This window comes from Ammospiza nelsoni, chromosome 6 (genome assembly GCF_027579445.1).
Source record: "Ammospiza nelsoni isolate bAmmNel1 chromosome 6, bAmmNel1.pri, whole genome shotgun sequence".
Classification (NCBI taxonomy): domain Eukaryota; kingdom Metazoa; phylum Chordata; class Aves; order Passeriformes; family Passerellidae; genus Ammospiza; species Ammospiza nelsoni.
In genome coordinates, this window is record NC_080638.1 from 55,204,005 (window position 1) to 55,217,842 (window position 13,838).

General features: G+C 41.5%; 1 protein-coding gene across 1 annotated transcript in view; it reads left to right on the top strand.

Annotated features, from left to right (window-relative positions):
- Positions 1 to 13,838, top strand: part of KIF26A (kinesin family member 26A) — a 94,767-nt gene that overhangs the window by 20,606 nt on the left and 60,323 nt on the right. Inside the window, exon 2 of the mRNA XM_059474849.1 lies at positions 10,278 to 10,778. Within this exon, the coding sequence (XP_059330832.1) occupies positions 10,413 to 10,778 (366 nt within the window). The 5' untranslated portion in view covers positions 10,278 to 10,412. The remainder of the gene's footprint in view (positions 1 to 10,277; positions 10,779 to 13,838) is intronic.

Here is a 13,838-nt window from a genome sequence, read left to right on the forward strand (position 1 = left end):
GCTGGTTTTAAATGTGTATTTACATCTGTAATGATAATACTAAGGCAACTTGGGTAGCAGGGTTTTTTTAATGCTTTAGAAATGCTAGAAAACCTTCTTTTAAAAAGAATGGGGAAGTTTTCACACCAAGATTTAACTTAAGTCATCACCCATCAACTATAAACATGCATTTCATGGGCATTTTATGAAATAGAGAGGCAGGCTGGTGAAAGAGTTCACTGCTAATTTGAAATTAGGAACGGGGATGTTTCAATTTAGAGGGAGATTTAATGACTTTGCATTCAGTGTGAATGTTGCCATGGATTTCTTTAGGACCCAAGTCTCACTCTGGGGCTGTAATTTCTATTCTTAAAAGAACCCTTTCTTCCTCTGTACTTGGCCTTTTCCAGCAGGTGATGAGGCAGCTTCTTTTCCAAGGTCCCAGAACACAAATTAAAATAAAAACATCCTTTTATGTTGTACCTTCAATTGAGCGGAAACATAAATGTATCCTATGATGTTAGGCACTGTCTACAGTTGTGGAATTTCTATAGAGGTAATGTAAGATACAGTAAATGTTTAAGAGCCTTGTTAAGTGTGACTGGTAGGATAGCTAGAGCCTTTCATCTCTTAGCTGTTGGTTTTAATAGGATCTGGCTTGAAGGGTTTTGAAAGTTGTTGCCAGGTATTTGATTGCTTTTGTGTCTCAGGAGACAAGGCTTGTTTTGTGTGTGTGTGTGTGAGGAGCCTGAGAGAGTTTGCAGAGGTGTTTTTGCCAATCATCTCTGGGCATGTCTACGTGTGCATGTGTTACAGGCAGACATAAGCTCACTTTGCCCTTGGGTTTAATATGTTTATATCCCGTGCCTTAGCAGAGTTTACAAACCCTATTACCAAGGCTTTTGAGATGGTTTGAGCATGGGCAGAGTGGGTTTTTGTCTGCCTGGGGGCATAGCCCCATGGATTGATGTTTGTAGAATACAGACCTTGGGCAAAGGGAGCTGCTCCTCGTTGATTACACCAGTCCTTTGCATGGTGAGAGGTTCCACATCTTGCAGTGTTCACAGGACCACTGCAGGGCTTCCTGACAAGAGGGTTACAGGTGGATATTGATCACCAGACTGTTGTCATTCCAGTCATGTGAGTGTGATTTGTTGGCTGATAGAGGCAATTCTTACCCAAGCCCTTCTGAGAGCTGCTCTCAGTCTGTTCATCCCCACCTGGATTGGTCCTGGGGCTTGTCCTGACCCAGGTGCAGCACCAGCACTTGGTCTTGTTAAATCTTGTGAGATTCCCATTGAATGGAGCTTGTGGAGCTCTCTCTGGATGGCATCCCATCCTTCAGGTGTGTCAGCTGCACCACTCAGCTTGGTGTCATCTGCAAACCTCTGAGGCTGCCCTCAACCAGCCTTAATGATGTTAAATAACACTGGTCCCAATACAGACCCTGAGGGACACCACTTGTACCTGACAGATGGGAGTAGCTGGGCTTGCACCCTCTAATTTAGGCATCTCATTTAGGCAGCTCTAGAAAGCTGCTCCCTGAAATTGTAGGGAACAAAATGTAGCAATACTATGTATCTGTAAAGGAAGATTGAAAGTGGGCTATAAATGTAGCATAATTAATAATAAAAGATAGTTTTGGGTGTGGTGATGGTCGCTGTATTTGACAGAAGAATTTTTCAAAGTGTATAGAGGGTCGCAACAAGGACAAGAGGTATGAAATTAATGTAGCGATGATGCAAGTTGGAATACTTGCTGTGAGCAAGATAGATGCCTATTAGTCACTATCAGTAACTTACACTAAGTAGAGCAGTATTTTGAACTCCGTGGCACTTGGACCTAAGCAGCAAGTCTGTGCAGAGCTATGTTACTCATCTTTCCAAAACTAGAATCACAGGGCTGGGGAATGATCTTCAGATCTTTAAAAAGTAATCCAGCTTTCTCCAGTGGAATAGGGTCATCTGTCTCTTGATCACCTCCCACAGATGTTTTTCACCTGCTCTTTAGATACTTTCAAAAGAAGAAAATTTCTCAACACCATTCTGTAGCAATTGCCAGTGCTCACTTACCTTTGATAGTTTTTCTTGAGTTATCTTTGCTTAAAAGTAGAATGATTTCCTATTTTCCTTACCCAAGTGGATCTAGAAGGCAATTTTTTACCAAGCTGGATGAACAGCTTGGACAGGGAAGTAGTGTCTCATACATGCCACCTAGTAAGCCAAGGAACTGAAGCAGACTCTTCAGGCACAGTGTGGCCAGCTTGTGGTTGAGGAGTTACAGATGCTCTTCATCATTCCTTAACTATTCATTACTGTTAGGTTTTTTTTTTCCTTTTTTTTCCCCTTGCTTAATTCAAGGAGAAAAAGTTAAAACTCAACTCCACTGCTGTACTTCCTAAATTCAAAATGTAAACCCAAAATTTTTCAGCAAGAATTTTTTTTTTTGTGAAGCAGTCAAACTGAGGCAGTGAAACTTAATTAAGGTGAAGAATAAGTGCAATCCAATTTTGTAATAATAAAAACTGCCTGGTGTGCTAACTGTGCACTGTGTGCAGTAATTTGTAGCTTGCAAGGAGTGCACAATGGGGCAGCCTTTTGGTTGTGAAGGCTAAATCGTTTCTGTATGGTCTTCAAGTATTCATTTACCAAGTAATTGATAAAATGAACAAGTGAATGAGACACTGAGAGAGTGTGATCCAATGCCAAGTGCTGGTTTCCATAGTTGATTTTAAATCTCCATTATGCTAATGATGTTCATTTGGAAAATGTGTCCACTCCCTAACTTCTGCCGCTCAGTGTTCTGTTAATTGGATTCAGGTGGTTGGGCTGAAGCAATGGTAGGGTTTGTACACAGAGGGGTGTTCCAAGCAATTTTTTCTTTTTCCTATGCAGTCTTTGTAAGTTAGAGTTGCTTTCACTGTGGCTGGTGTCCAGCTGTTCTTGACCTCCCTCGTCAGAGGTCTGTCTGATACAAATGGGCACGGTTCTCCTGGGACAAATGAAGTTATGATCATTTATTTAGAGATGCTGAAGATCTCATCTGGGGCGTGACTCCTCTCCCAGGGCATTGGGCTGGCTGGGCTGGGTTGCTGGTCAGAGTTCATCAGTGAGGGAGTTCTCTTCACCAGGCTCACAGTGCAATTTGTAATTCTGGAAACAGAGAATGTGTTGACTGACTTCTAATAGTAGGAAGAGCCTTTTGTTTCCCATAAAATGTTATTAAGAGTTGGTGTTTCTGAGGCATTTTGACAAGGCAGCATGTTTCTGTGTAGTGGTGCTGTGCTCTGATTTTCATCCCCATGCTGAAATTCAGAGCTATTCCATTATCTGGGCAGCCTCACTGAACTCAAACTGTATGTGGGGGTTGGTGGCATTCAGTGTGATGAAATCAGCATCAGTTTCCCAAGTAGCTGTTCTAACCCATGAGCCCTTGGCTTGCTTTGAAGAGGAAAGAGAAATTGTGACTTTTTATGCAGTTGTGACTCTAATAAGCAGAGTTTTTATAATCTGATTTACTGTGCTCATAGGCTAACCAAAATTTATTTCCTGGTTTCAAAGAAAAAATAATTAGGGATGGAAACCTCTATCTTTTAAACTAAAGTGTCTAATTTCTGTAAGCGGATTTTGTCTGAATTTCTGAAAGTCAGCTTCATCCAAGTGGTTATTTCTGAAAGTAGAACCAAACAAAGGCTTTTAGACATCAAGTATTGTGTGGTGATAGATATGCTACTGTTTCTACACATACTTGCTGCTGTTCCAAGTGATAATTCTTTTCTGAAGGTTTATAAAAGAAATAAGAGGGAAATTAAAAAAGACACAACGTGTGTTGGAAGATGGTGTTTTCACATGAACAAAATTAGTACTGAATTTACATTGTGAAGTTATAGTAAGCCTCAGAGCCAAGAGGGAAAATTAAAAGATTACTTAAAACCAACAATAAACATGCAAATTAAAAGTCATAAATTTTAAATGAAGTCATACACTATTAAAAATAAGCATAAAATTGCATACTAGTTTGGATGTGTAGTTTATAGAACACACCAAATGTTAAAATTGGATGAAATTAAGAAAAACATTTTGCAAAGGCAAGTAAAATATCTGTTTAATTAGATTGTAAAGAAAGAAGATTAAAAGTAATATTTTGTGAAACAGTAATTACTGTTTTTCAGAAGTAGTCAGGTTGCTGTGTGTTGATCTAAATTTACCGGTGATAGCAGATCTCTTTGGGGTCTTTTGTTTTGCTTGTGTCTTTTAATTAATTTAAATGGCAACCACAACCTTTATTTTGTTTTCTTTGCACTGAACACACTGCATGGCTGTTTGCTCCAGCACTCTGCCAGCTCATGAAAGCAAATCTGGGAGATCAGCTCATCCCCTCTGGTTCTGAGAGGTTAAAAGCCAACTCATTGCAGGGGACTATCCAGCAAGATAACAGGAAAGGCAGCTGAGGCCATTGGGAGGTGGGCTGAGGTGCTGATGGGAGCCTGAGATGTAAATAAACCAGATTGCTCTCATTTCCTCTTTCCACTGTATTATGCATTCCAATAGCACCATTCATCTTTATGACAGACACCTATTGCTTTAACTTTACTGCAGGCCACTGAAGTACATTAAAGTGGGCAGGAAATGGAAATAAATAGAGTTCAGTGGAGCTGCCCAATATCTGAACACGGCGCAGTCGTTTTTAGTGCGGGGTCACGCGGTTTGGAGCAGATTTATCCTATTACCTGGCTTTTCTTAGAAAGATGGGCCCTGTTTACAAGAGATACCCTGTAATTTTTTTTATAAGTAAGAAAATGTGCTTGGATTTTTATTTTTCTTCCAAACTCTTTGGGATGGCAGAGATGAAAAGAAATTGGGTTGGGTAGAGTCAGGGGGATATGTCTGTGTGCACAACCTCAGGTTGTGGCTGGAAACAGAATAATGGGAGTGGGATTTGAAGAAATCCTGCTAGGAGATAGAATGGGAGGAGGGCCACAGCCCACTGGCTTAAGTTAACCTTCCACCTAAAGGTAGTGAGACATTACTGTAAAGAGGCCAAATGGAATTAGGCCTTAAAAATGTATCTATGTTTTTTCCTAATTCCTGCACATATTGCTCCCTTTGGAAATGTGCATTGCTTTCCTGCTTGTTCAGAGGAATGCTTTCAAGGACAGTGAAGTTACACTGCAGGTTCTAGTGGAGTCCCTTAACTCCCAGGAGATGGGACTTCAGGTGAATTCTGTTTTTGTGAAAGCTTCATGTGTTTGTTTTTCCTTGATTGTTTATATTCTGATAAGATGAGGTCAGTGACTGAATGAATTAACAACATGGGTTACTTGGAGACTTAAAGCTCATATTTTCACTCCCTTGAGATTAGTCAGATAGTTGGAAACTTCTCTAAAAAAAAAAAATCATTAGAATTGTTTTTTTTTTTTTTCCCCTTGATTGCATTGAACGCTCTCTGGGTTTGCTGAATATAGTGCTTGCTTTTTTTTGTTTGTTTGTTTTCACAATGACTGCTATATAGTTGAAAGCAGACATCAGCCTTCAAGGTATTTGTCAGTATAGAAGATACAAGGGAATATTTCACAATGTCTTGTAAGATAAAAACTAATTTGTAAGCAGCACGGCAGAGATCTGGAAGGACAATTAAGACAAAAAATCATTAACATTGATTCTTGTGCACTGGGATAGTACATTCCTTTCTCCAAAAGCATCTTTTTAAAATGTTGTTCACCTCAATCTGTATTTAATTATATATTTCAATGTGACATTCAATGCTTCTTCTTTCTCTTAAATTATATTTATATCAAGACTTTAATTCAATTCAGAATACTGCTCTGGATACACTCTCACTGCAGAAAGCAGTGCCAGGCAAAATTGTGGGTAATTACTGAGGGTGGTTGTTGGCAATTTGACTTTTCATCATTTGTTCGTCATCGTTTGTTCACACTCTGTGCATAGTTCCTCTCAGAAAGGATTAGGTTACAGATGGGTGGGTATTACTGCAGGGACTTCTTAAGTGAGAATCCAGATGCTGTGCTGCCTCCTCTTCTCTTGCTTAGTTTGGGAGTTAGCAGTCAGTAGCTGCAGGTAAGATTCAAAGCTTGTATCTTTGTTTCTCTTTTTCAGTGGGAAAAACCTCTCTATTCTTTCTTGTTAGTTGAACAGAAAATCTAACTGCTAACTCTGAGTACATGGGAAATTACAGATTGAGCTATAATTTCAAAATAATTTAAATGCATTTATCAGTGACAAACTGCTTCAAGTTCTCAGAATAGTTCAGGTCCAGGAAGGTAATTTGGTGTTTCATGCTTTGAAAACCTGGCTGTGACTTTGGTGTCTAAGCTGTAGCAGGGATTTTTGGTGACACTGGCCTCTGGCCATGTCCCAGTTGCTGTGAGTTATGTCTGTAGTTTCAAGGGCAGTGGTCTGGAGATGTGATATTTTACAGTTGTGAAATGTGGGTTTTGTTTGTGTGCCCCACATGCAGCACGTGGTGTTACCCCACAGCTGAGACCCTGCTGGGTCCTCCTTGCTCTCATGTGGAGGCAGCAGAGCTGAGCTCTTGCATCAGAGAGGGAAACTTCAATTACACAGACTGTTTCCTTCCCACTGTTGCAAGCAGCAACTTCTGATGTGCTTTCAAGCCTGTGCTGCTTTTCCCTGCTCCTGGTTTCAGAGGTAAAGCCTGAAGGCAGGCTTTGGGCTGAATGTTCCAGTGCTGAAGGAAATGGGTGATTTGCCAGTGTGTTCTAGCTGGAGCACAATCCTGGTTTTCCAAATTTGCCATCCTGAACTTGCAGCCCATTTCTGTGAGCTCCTCTCCCGTGGGCAGTTTGCATGTGTGTCTCTAAGCTCCCAGCAGCAGTTGGCAGCTGGCTTGTGCCTGTAAGAACTGCTTGCTGAAAAGCAGTGGTAAATTCAAGCATTCAGGAAATTTGTCCTCATATAAGGACATGTAATTATCTCATGCCCTGACCTTGCTGGGGGCTGCTGGGCTCCTCAGTTCGTAGTGGGACCATTTATTTTACAATTCTAACAGTCTGTGATGTTTGAATATCTAAAATTTTTATGCAAAAGTTAACAACCTGAGTCTGAAATGAGGGTTTTGGGAGGGGAAGCTGTGAATGTTACAGCATCACAGTGTTCTGCTTATCCTGCGTGTTCAGGGGAAAGAAGAGCATTTGGAAAGTAGGTGTCACAAAGACAGCATAGTTTATTTATGGTGTGGAGGAACAAAAGAGTCATGTTCTTTGTAGCACAGCAGACTAAAGAGGTTTTGGAGCAGTGTTTGGAACAGAGGCTTATGTTTTGTATGTTTAATTTTTGTGCCATTGCCCTCAGCAGTTTGCACACCCCCTTTGTTTGGCCGGCCTGTCTGCTGGTGGAGCTGCAGCAAGGATGGCTTTGGCTGCCTCACCCCTCCCACGTGTGTGTCACACATTTGGTCACTCAGGTTTTACTTCTTCCCTCTGTTAAACACGAGAGTGTAACTCCCAGCCCAGCCTTGTTAGGGTGTGAGCTGCTGGAGCAGGGGCTCCCCAGGACCAGGCATTGTCACCAGGCAGGAAAACCTCTTTAATGAGGCTGGCTAAACTTTTAAGTCATGGTTAATGTTTTTAACAGTAACTTGTGTTTCCTCTGGCCTTCACGCCCAACCATTAGCCAGGTGTTTTTGTCTCTCAGAGTGGAAAAATAAAAGTAATCTAACTCTCCAGCTGGGCCCTTACTGAGGTGGAGAAGGTTCTCCCCAACTGGAGAAGGCTGGCCACAATGCCAGCTGGGGGTCACAGAGGCTGCATGTGTGGGTTAAGAGGCTCCTTGTAAAGCTTGGCAGAATATAAGCATTGGAAATGAGAGGCCTTTTTCTTTTACTATAAATAACTTAAGAGGTTTAAATTTGGCATGCTATGTGCCTATAAGCTTTGCTCTGTGTAATTTTCTAAATATATATTTTTTAAAATTTATTTTTGTTCCCCCCTTTATTTCCCCTTGATTTCTTTGTAACTGTGAGACAGGCCTGACTCTGATCTGCCTTATGCTGTAAACTGTGTTTATGGAGCTAGAATTGGGGTCATTAATTTTCTTTACATCAAAAGAAGTAATTTCTTTTAAATGAGAAGCCTGTTTCACCTAGTAATTCGCTTTAATTGCTTATTTGAAACTTTTGACATTTGATAGCAATTTAAACATTGCCAGATGAGGCTCCTGCAGTTGGGACGTGCAGGTGCTTCCTTGTGTGCCCAGCTTGGATCAAAGGAGTGAGCCCAGGGATGTGCCTGCTGCAGATGGGGCACCCAGTGCTGGAAGGTGCTGTGTTTTGGGGCTCTGTGAATGGATGCTGTGTGTCAGCCTCAGCAAGTATTTGCTCAGAGGGCTCTCCTCCCTTGGAGAAGTTTCTGAGGAGCACTGAGCACGGTGCTGTTTGTTTTTCTTGGGAGATCGACTGCACGGCCTTTGTTTTCCCCGAGGCTAAACAGAGCTTGCAGCACTGAGTCTCTGTTTTTTTTTTTTTTTTGAGTCTAACCAATAGCACTTTCTGCTGAAGGGATAGAAAAAAGTTTCTAAAATATTAATTACTATTTTTTTCTGACTAATGTGTCTTAATTTAGTATTACCATCTTCTGGGAGATTTGGTGGGAAAGAATTTGCTCCTCGTGAGGATAAGCAAATGGTGCAACTTCAAAGGCATTTTTAGCAGGATCCAAACCTCAATAAAGAGAAGAGACAAAAATGAAACAGTGTCTTTCACTTCACTTTTTATGCCGATTCACTGTTGTGAATCAATTTATTGTTCAGCCAGTGGCAGGAGAAGCTTTTCTTAGCCTCAGAAGTATTTTTAATTTTAAGTCAATAAACAATAATTTAGATTATTGCAGAGAGAGCAACTTTGATCAATGGCTTTTGGCTGTGGAATAATGTGATGCTAGATATACTTACAGTGGTTTCTATCCACACAGCACTGTGTCTTGTGAGAGATTAAAACCATTGCAGGAGTAGTCCAACAGCTGAACACGAGATAAATTCTGTGCTACTGCTGCAGAAGTTAAGCAGTATTTTAGTGCTTTCTGAATTCAGAGCAAAGCCAAAGTACCAGTGCCAAGACTTCTTTAAAGAGTTTTATTGATGTGCATTGTAATTAAAACCAGAATGAGTTTTCTAATAGGACATTCATTTCCTAGAGAGCAATTGCAGCTTGGCATAAAGTAATACATTTTTAAAAACAAGTGCCAATCTGGGGATATCCCCAGCATATGTTGGATGGCTGATTTACCAGCTATGTGTGTCCTACTTATTAACAAGAAAATTAAATATTTTCATTTGAAATAATTATACAAATAAACCTTTGGCTGTGCTGTGATTTCATTAAAACCTCAATTGTTTAGAGAGCTCTGTGAGGGTGTGTGAAGTTGGGTCAGTTTTGCTGCCTGGTGTTAGGCTCGATAGCAGATTTACGACAGGGCTGGATTTAATCTCTTGACTAATCTTTACAGTAGCAGGCCTGGGATGGGAGGGCGTTTGTGTGTTGCAGGAGATAGGTAACTCTATCTCTGAAGTGGAAACACAGTGCTGGGTTTTAAAATGTCTTAGCAGCCTTAAAATGAACTAGCCAGGGGCTGGTGGGGAATTGCTCTGTGGAAACTAAATAGGTGTTGCTTTTAAATCAGCGTCTTAGTGTGCACATTGTCACACCTTCACACATGGCTGTAGGCTCAAATCTATTTGTCATTAAAGCAACTGTAGCAGAAGGGAATATTGCAAGCATCTGGGTTGCAAAGATCAGAAATAACAGTCCTGTGGGCAGCACCATGTAAACTGGCTTTTATGCCCCTTGATTCATCATTTCCGAAGGTAAGGGCAGCAGGACATTTACCAGGTCACGCATTAATTTTTCAAAATACTTTCAAGTCTAATTTCCCTTGGTTTCTGATGGTGGTATGCCTTTGAATCAAGTTATATTTGTAGGTTCAGCATCTCAACTAACATTGTTCCTGAGCATGGGAAACACGGGTGCTGTAGATGTCTCCAAAGGAGAGTTAATTAGAAGAATGGGCAGTTATCAGGAACGCTGCAGCTCCACTGTTTAATTCTGATGATAATTTTCATGCTGGGTCTAATACAAATGAATTCACTTTTGGTTTATTAATCCACTGTGGGCCTGTTAGGGTATTCAGCAGGAAAAATGCTGAGAGTTACAGAACAGATTTAAAGTACTTCCGTGAGTGGAGAGCAAATCAGAGAACTTTGGTTTTTCCTCTCATTTTTATCTTTAACTGACCATGTTTTCCCCCTGTTTCTTCACTTCTTTAGGACCCGCGATTATCAGCTTTAATTTTTGACAAGCTTCAAGTGCCTGACTACTTACAGAAGAACAGGAATGAAGGAGAGAGCAGATGTGAAACCTGTGCCACTCACTTGAACCAGCTGAAGCAGGAAGCCATCCAGATGATGCACACCCTCAGCCAAACCAGCTACCCGGAGATGCCCGACCTCCCGCCCGGCGCCGCGGCAGTGACCAGCATGGTACCCAGGATGGTCACTGTCTCTTCCCAGAGGGACCTGCCCCTCCTTGCTGGGCAGGTGGGCAGGCAGCCTGGGAAGTCTCCCAGTCTCTTCTCTGCGGCAGAGAGGAAGAAAGGACTGGGATGGTCTCAAGGCGTGGGCGGCTTTCCCAACTCCAGCGTTCAAGTGACGGTGGCCCCCAGCGGCCTCAGCGGTGCCCTGAGCTCTGTCACCATCCAAGCTCAGCAGTACCTCGAGGGCATGTGGAGTATCTCCAGAGTGAACAGCTTCCTGCCTCAGGCTTGTCTAGTAAGTTCTGATAATTCAGCTCCTTTGGTTTTGTTTGCATGTGTGTGGACATACGGAGAGATACAGATAAAATTTGAGATCTATACATATTTATCTTTGTGGAGATCAGCTCATGATATTCTAATCCATTTTTTTCAAGCTCTGAAGAGTTAAAGAGCTTTGGAAGATGTTCTGTCAGATGTCACAAGGAATTTGCTTTCTTATCTCACGTGGTGGAATCCTTTCCTCAGATGTTTTTGCACCTATTTTAGCTTCATGTATGCAGGTGATGTTATTTGTCTGTCACATACCTGGTAACTCCTTTAGAAAAACACAAAAGGCCAAGTTTGTCACACATGAAGCTCTGGGAGCTTCATGGGATTATATCAAAGGTAAACTTGACCCTCAAGTCTAGTGCAGAGCTTCTAACTCTGTGTGCAGTTCAGCAGTTGCTGTTGATGGGCTGTGATGCACAGCATTAATCTGCAGCTTAGATGTGTTGCAGAACAGTTTGCTGCTGAGGAAGGGGCTCAGGAGGTTGCTTCAGAGCCACATGCCTGTAAATGTCACTGCACTTGGATTTTCAGCCTTGATGTTGTTTCCCCGTATTCTCTGTACATTGTAAGAACTCTTGTGGGAAATGGAAAAGCTTTGTAGAGGTGCACATTACCTTTAAAAGCAAATTCTTTATGTGGCTATCTAATGGGACTGTGCTAAGAAGAAAGATACAGTGCATAGCTGGTTTTGACTGAGATTTATTCCTGACCAGTTTTCAAGTAGTGAATGGGGGAGTGTATGTAGTAATGAGATGTGTACAATTTGAAGTAAAGGTTTTCACTTAAAGATGACATAACAGATCTTGTGGGATCAGGTATTTTGGTGCCAAGCAGCTTTAAATTTAACATGATGCCTTATGTGCTGTTCTATGTAAACACTACCTAATATTGCTCGATAGCTTCAGCTGGTTGAGCTCCAAGATCATCAGAGATAAATATTTGAGTGCTGCTGTGTAACATTACTTTTTCAGGCTGACTTGTGTTTCCTTCCAGAAAAGGCTTGGAGGCTTGATTCCTCCCTCCCATACTTTTCTCTCTTAAGGAAATTTGTGAATTCACATAAATTCCACCTCTGAGGGACTAAAATCCAGTGAATCTCTACTGACATCAGGTCACTCGCTAAGAAAAGGGAAAATGGCCAATTCAGCTCTTCATGGTTTATAAGGAACTTCTGCTATGAGAGCTTTTCTCTAAAATGCTGCTCCATGCATTAGGAATCAGTTTGGCCATGTATGGTATCTGATGTTACCTTTAAATTGCCTTCTAAGTTTATTGTATATCACAGAAATAGGGAAGGAAAAATGGGAAGGCTGCTGGGCTAAGAAGCCTGCACTCTGAAAGCAGAAGTATTTCCATTTGTCTACTCATTCTTTGTCTGCCCTTATTCTTGTCCTAAATAATTCAGTAACAGCCAGCTGCAGATTTCTTCCTGCTTAACCATGCTGACTGATAGATGTGGTCTTCCCTAACCACTATGCTATTCTAAGATAAAACTGTTGCCTCATTTAACCCCTGTGAAGGAAAATGTGTATAATGCAGCAGAGCTTAAGTGTGATTTAGAAATGTGCAAAGAAACTCAGTAGCCTGGAAAACAGTGACCTTTAAGGAAAGGACAAACACTGTGAGTGTTGGAGGCAGCTTGGATATGATCCAGTCATCTGCAAGGATCATTTAGATTTATAAGCAGTTTTTGGAGAGAAGCTAGTCTTCAGTTGTTTTATCTCTCCTCTCTCTTTATTTATTTTATTCATTTAAACCCAAATGTAGTGACTGCAGACTGTGAGTGCATCTCTTTCCAGATGGTGCTTCTTGTGTCTGTTGGAATTTCTTCCACTGCCTTGGGTATTGTTAAGGGCCTTGTGTCTGATGAAGTTGTTTGGGTGGGTGAGGCAGAAAGTGCTTCCCCTACGCTCTTCCCTTGAGGAATCACAGGTGTTGAAGGAAACAGGACTGGAGAGATTCCAGGAAACAGCTAGTCTGGCCCTTGTCTAGGATAGTATCCACTGCAGGACATTCTTGTCCAGTGCTTATCTTACATAATTTCACAATTATTCAAAGACAGGGATTTTCCCAGTTCTATTGATTCTCACATCTGAACTTCCTTCCCTATTAGAAAAGTTTATTTGGTTTATTTACTTTTTTTTTTTTTACTAGTTAGGGAGATAATTTTGTCTTTTCTTTTCTGAAGTTAGAGGCAGGGTTTAAGTTTGAGATTAACCCAGAACAGAACTGTTCATACACATACTTTTAGTGATGTCTGTCTTTAGTAATACTTCCTGTCTTGTGGAGCAAAGCTGGTCTGGCTGGAGGAATTCTGGAGCAGGACTACTGCAGTAGAAAGAACAGCACTGAATGTACTATTTATTAAGTGTGACTGGATTTTGAAGACTTCAGCCCCCATTTGGGCAACATACTGCACAAAAGCAGAAGTAAAAGATGGCTCTTTTCTCAGGGAGCTTCCACTCTTGGTTGTGACACCATTTATTTTTACCACTCTGTAAATACTCCTGTTTCACTGGGGATCTGTATTTACTTATACCTTTTTTCCTTACCAAAGGGTACTTGAAACAGGTGCTGAACTCCCTGGTGGGAGGCTTCTACCCAATGCCTACCCTCCCAGTGATTTAACTCACTGCTGCATATGAAGTGGACATGATTAATTTTGCAAATCTGGGAAGACAAAAGTAAAGGCTGGGGTTCATCTCAAGTATTTTTAATTGTCAAAACCCCAGGTATTTATTATAACCTGATTACTGAGGCTTCCTTTGGGGCTGTGGAAGACCAACAGGCACTTCAAAGAGATGCTTTGTCCTTCTCATCTTGGATGTCTGTGTTGGCTTGCCTTGTCCACCAGGGGTGCCTGTGGCTTCCAGCTGGTGCTGGTGGAGCCCAGGTAGGTCATGTGGAGTGAATCCTCTTTTGGATGCAGCCTTCTGTGTCCCCAGTGCCTTCTGAGTGTGAAAACACACCCCAGTGTACATCTGCCAAAGCTCAGGGGACCTTGCAGCTGCACACATTTCTCCAG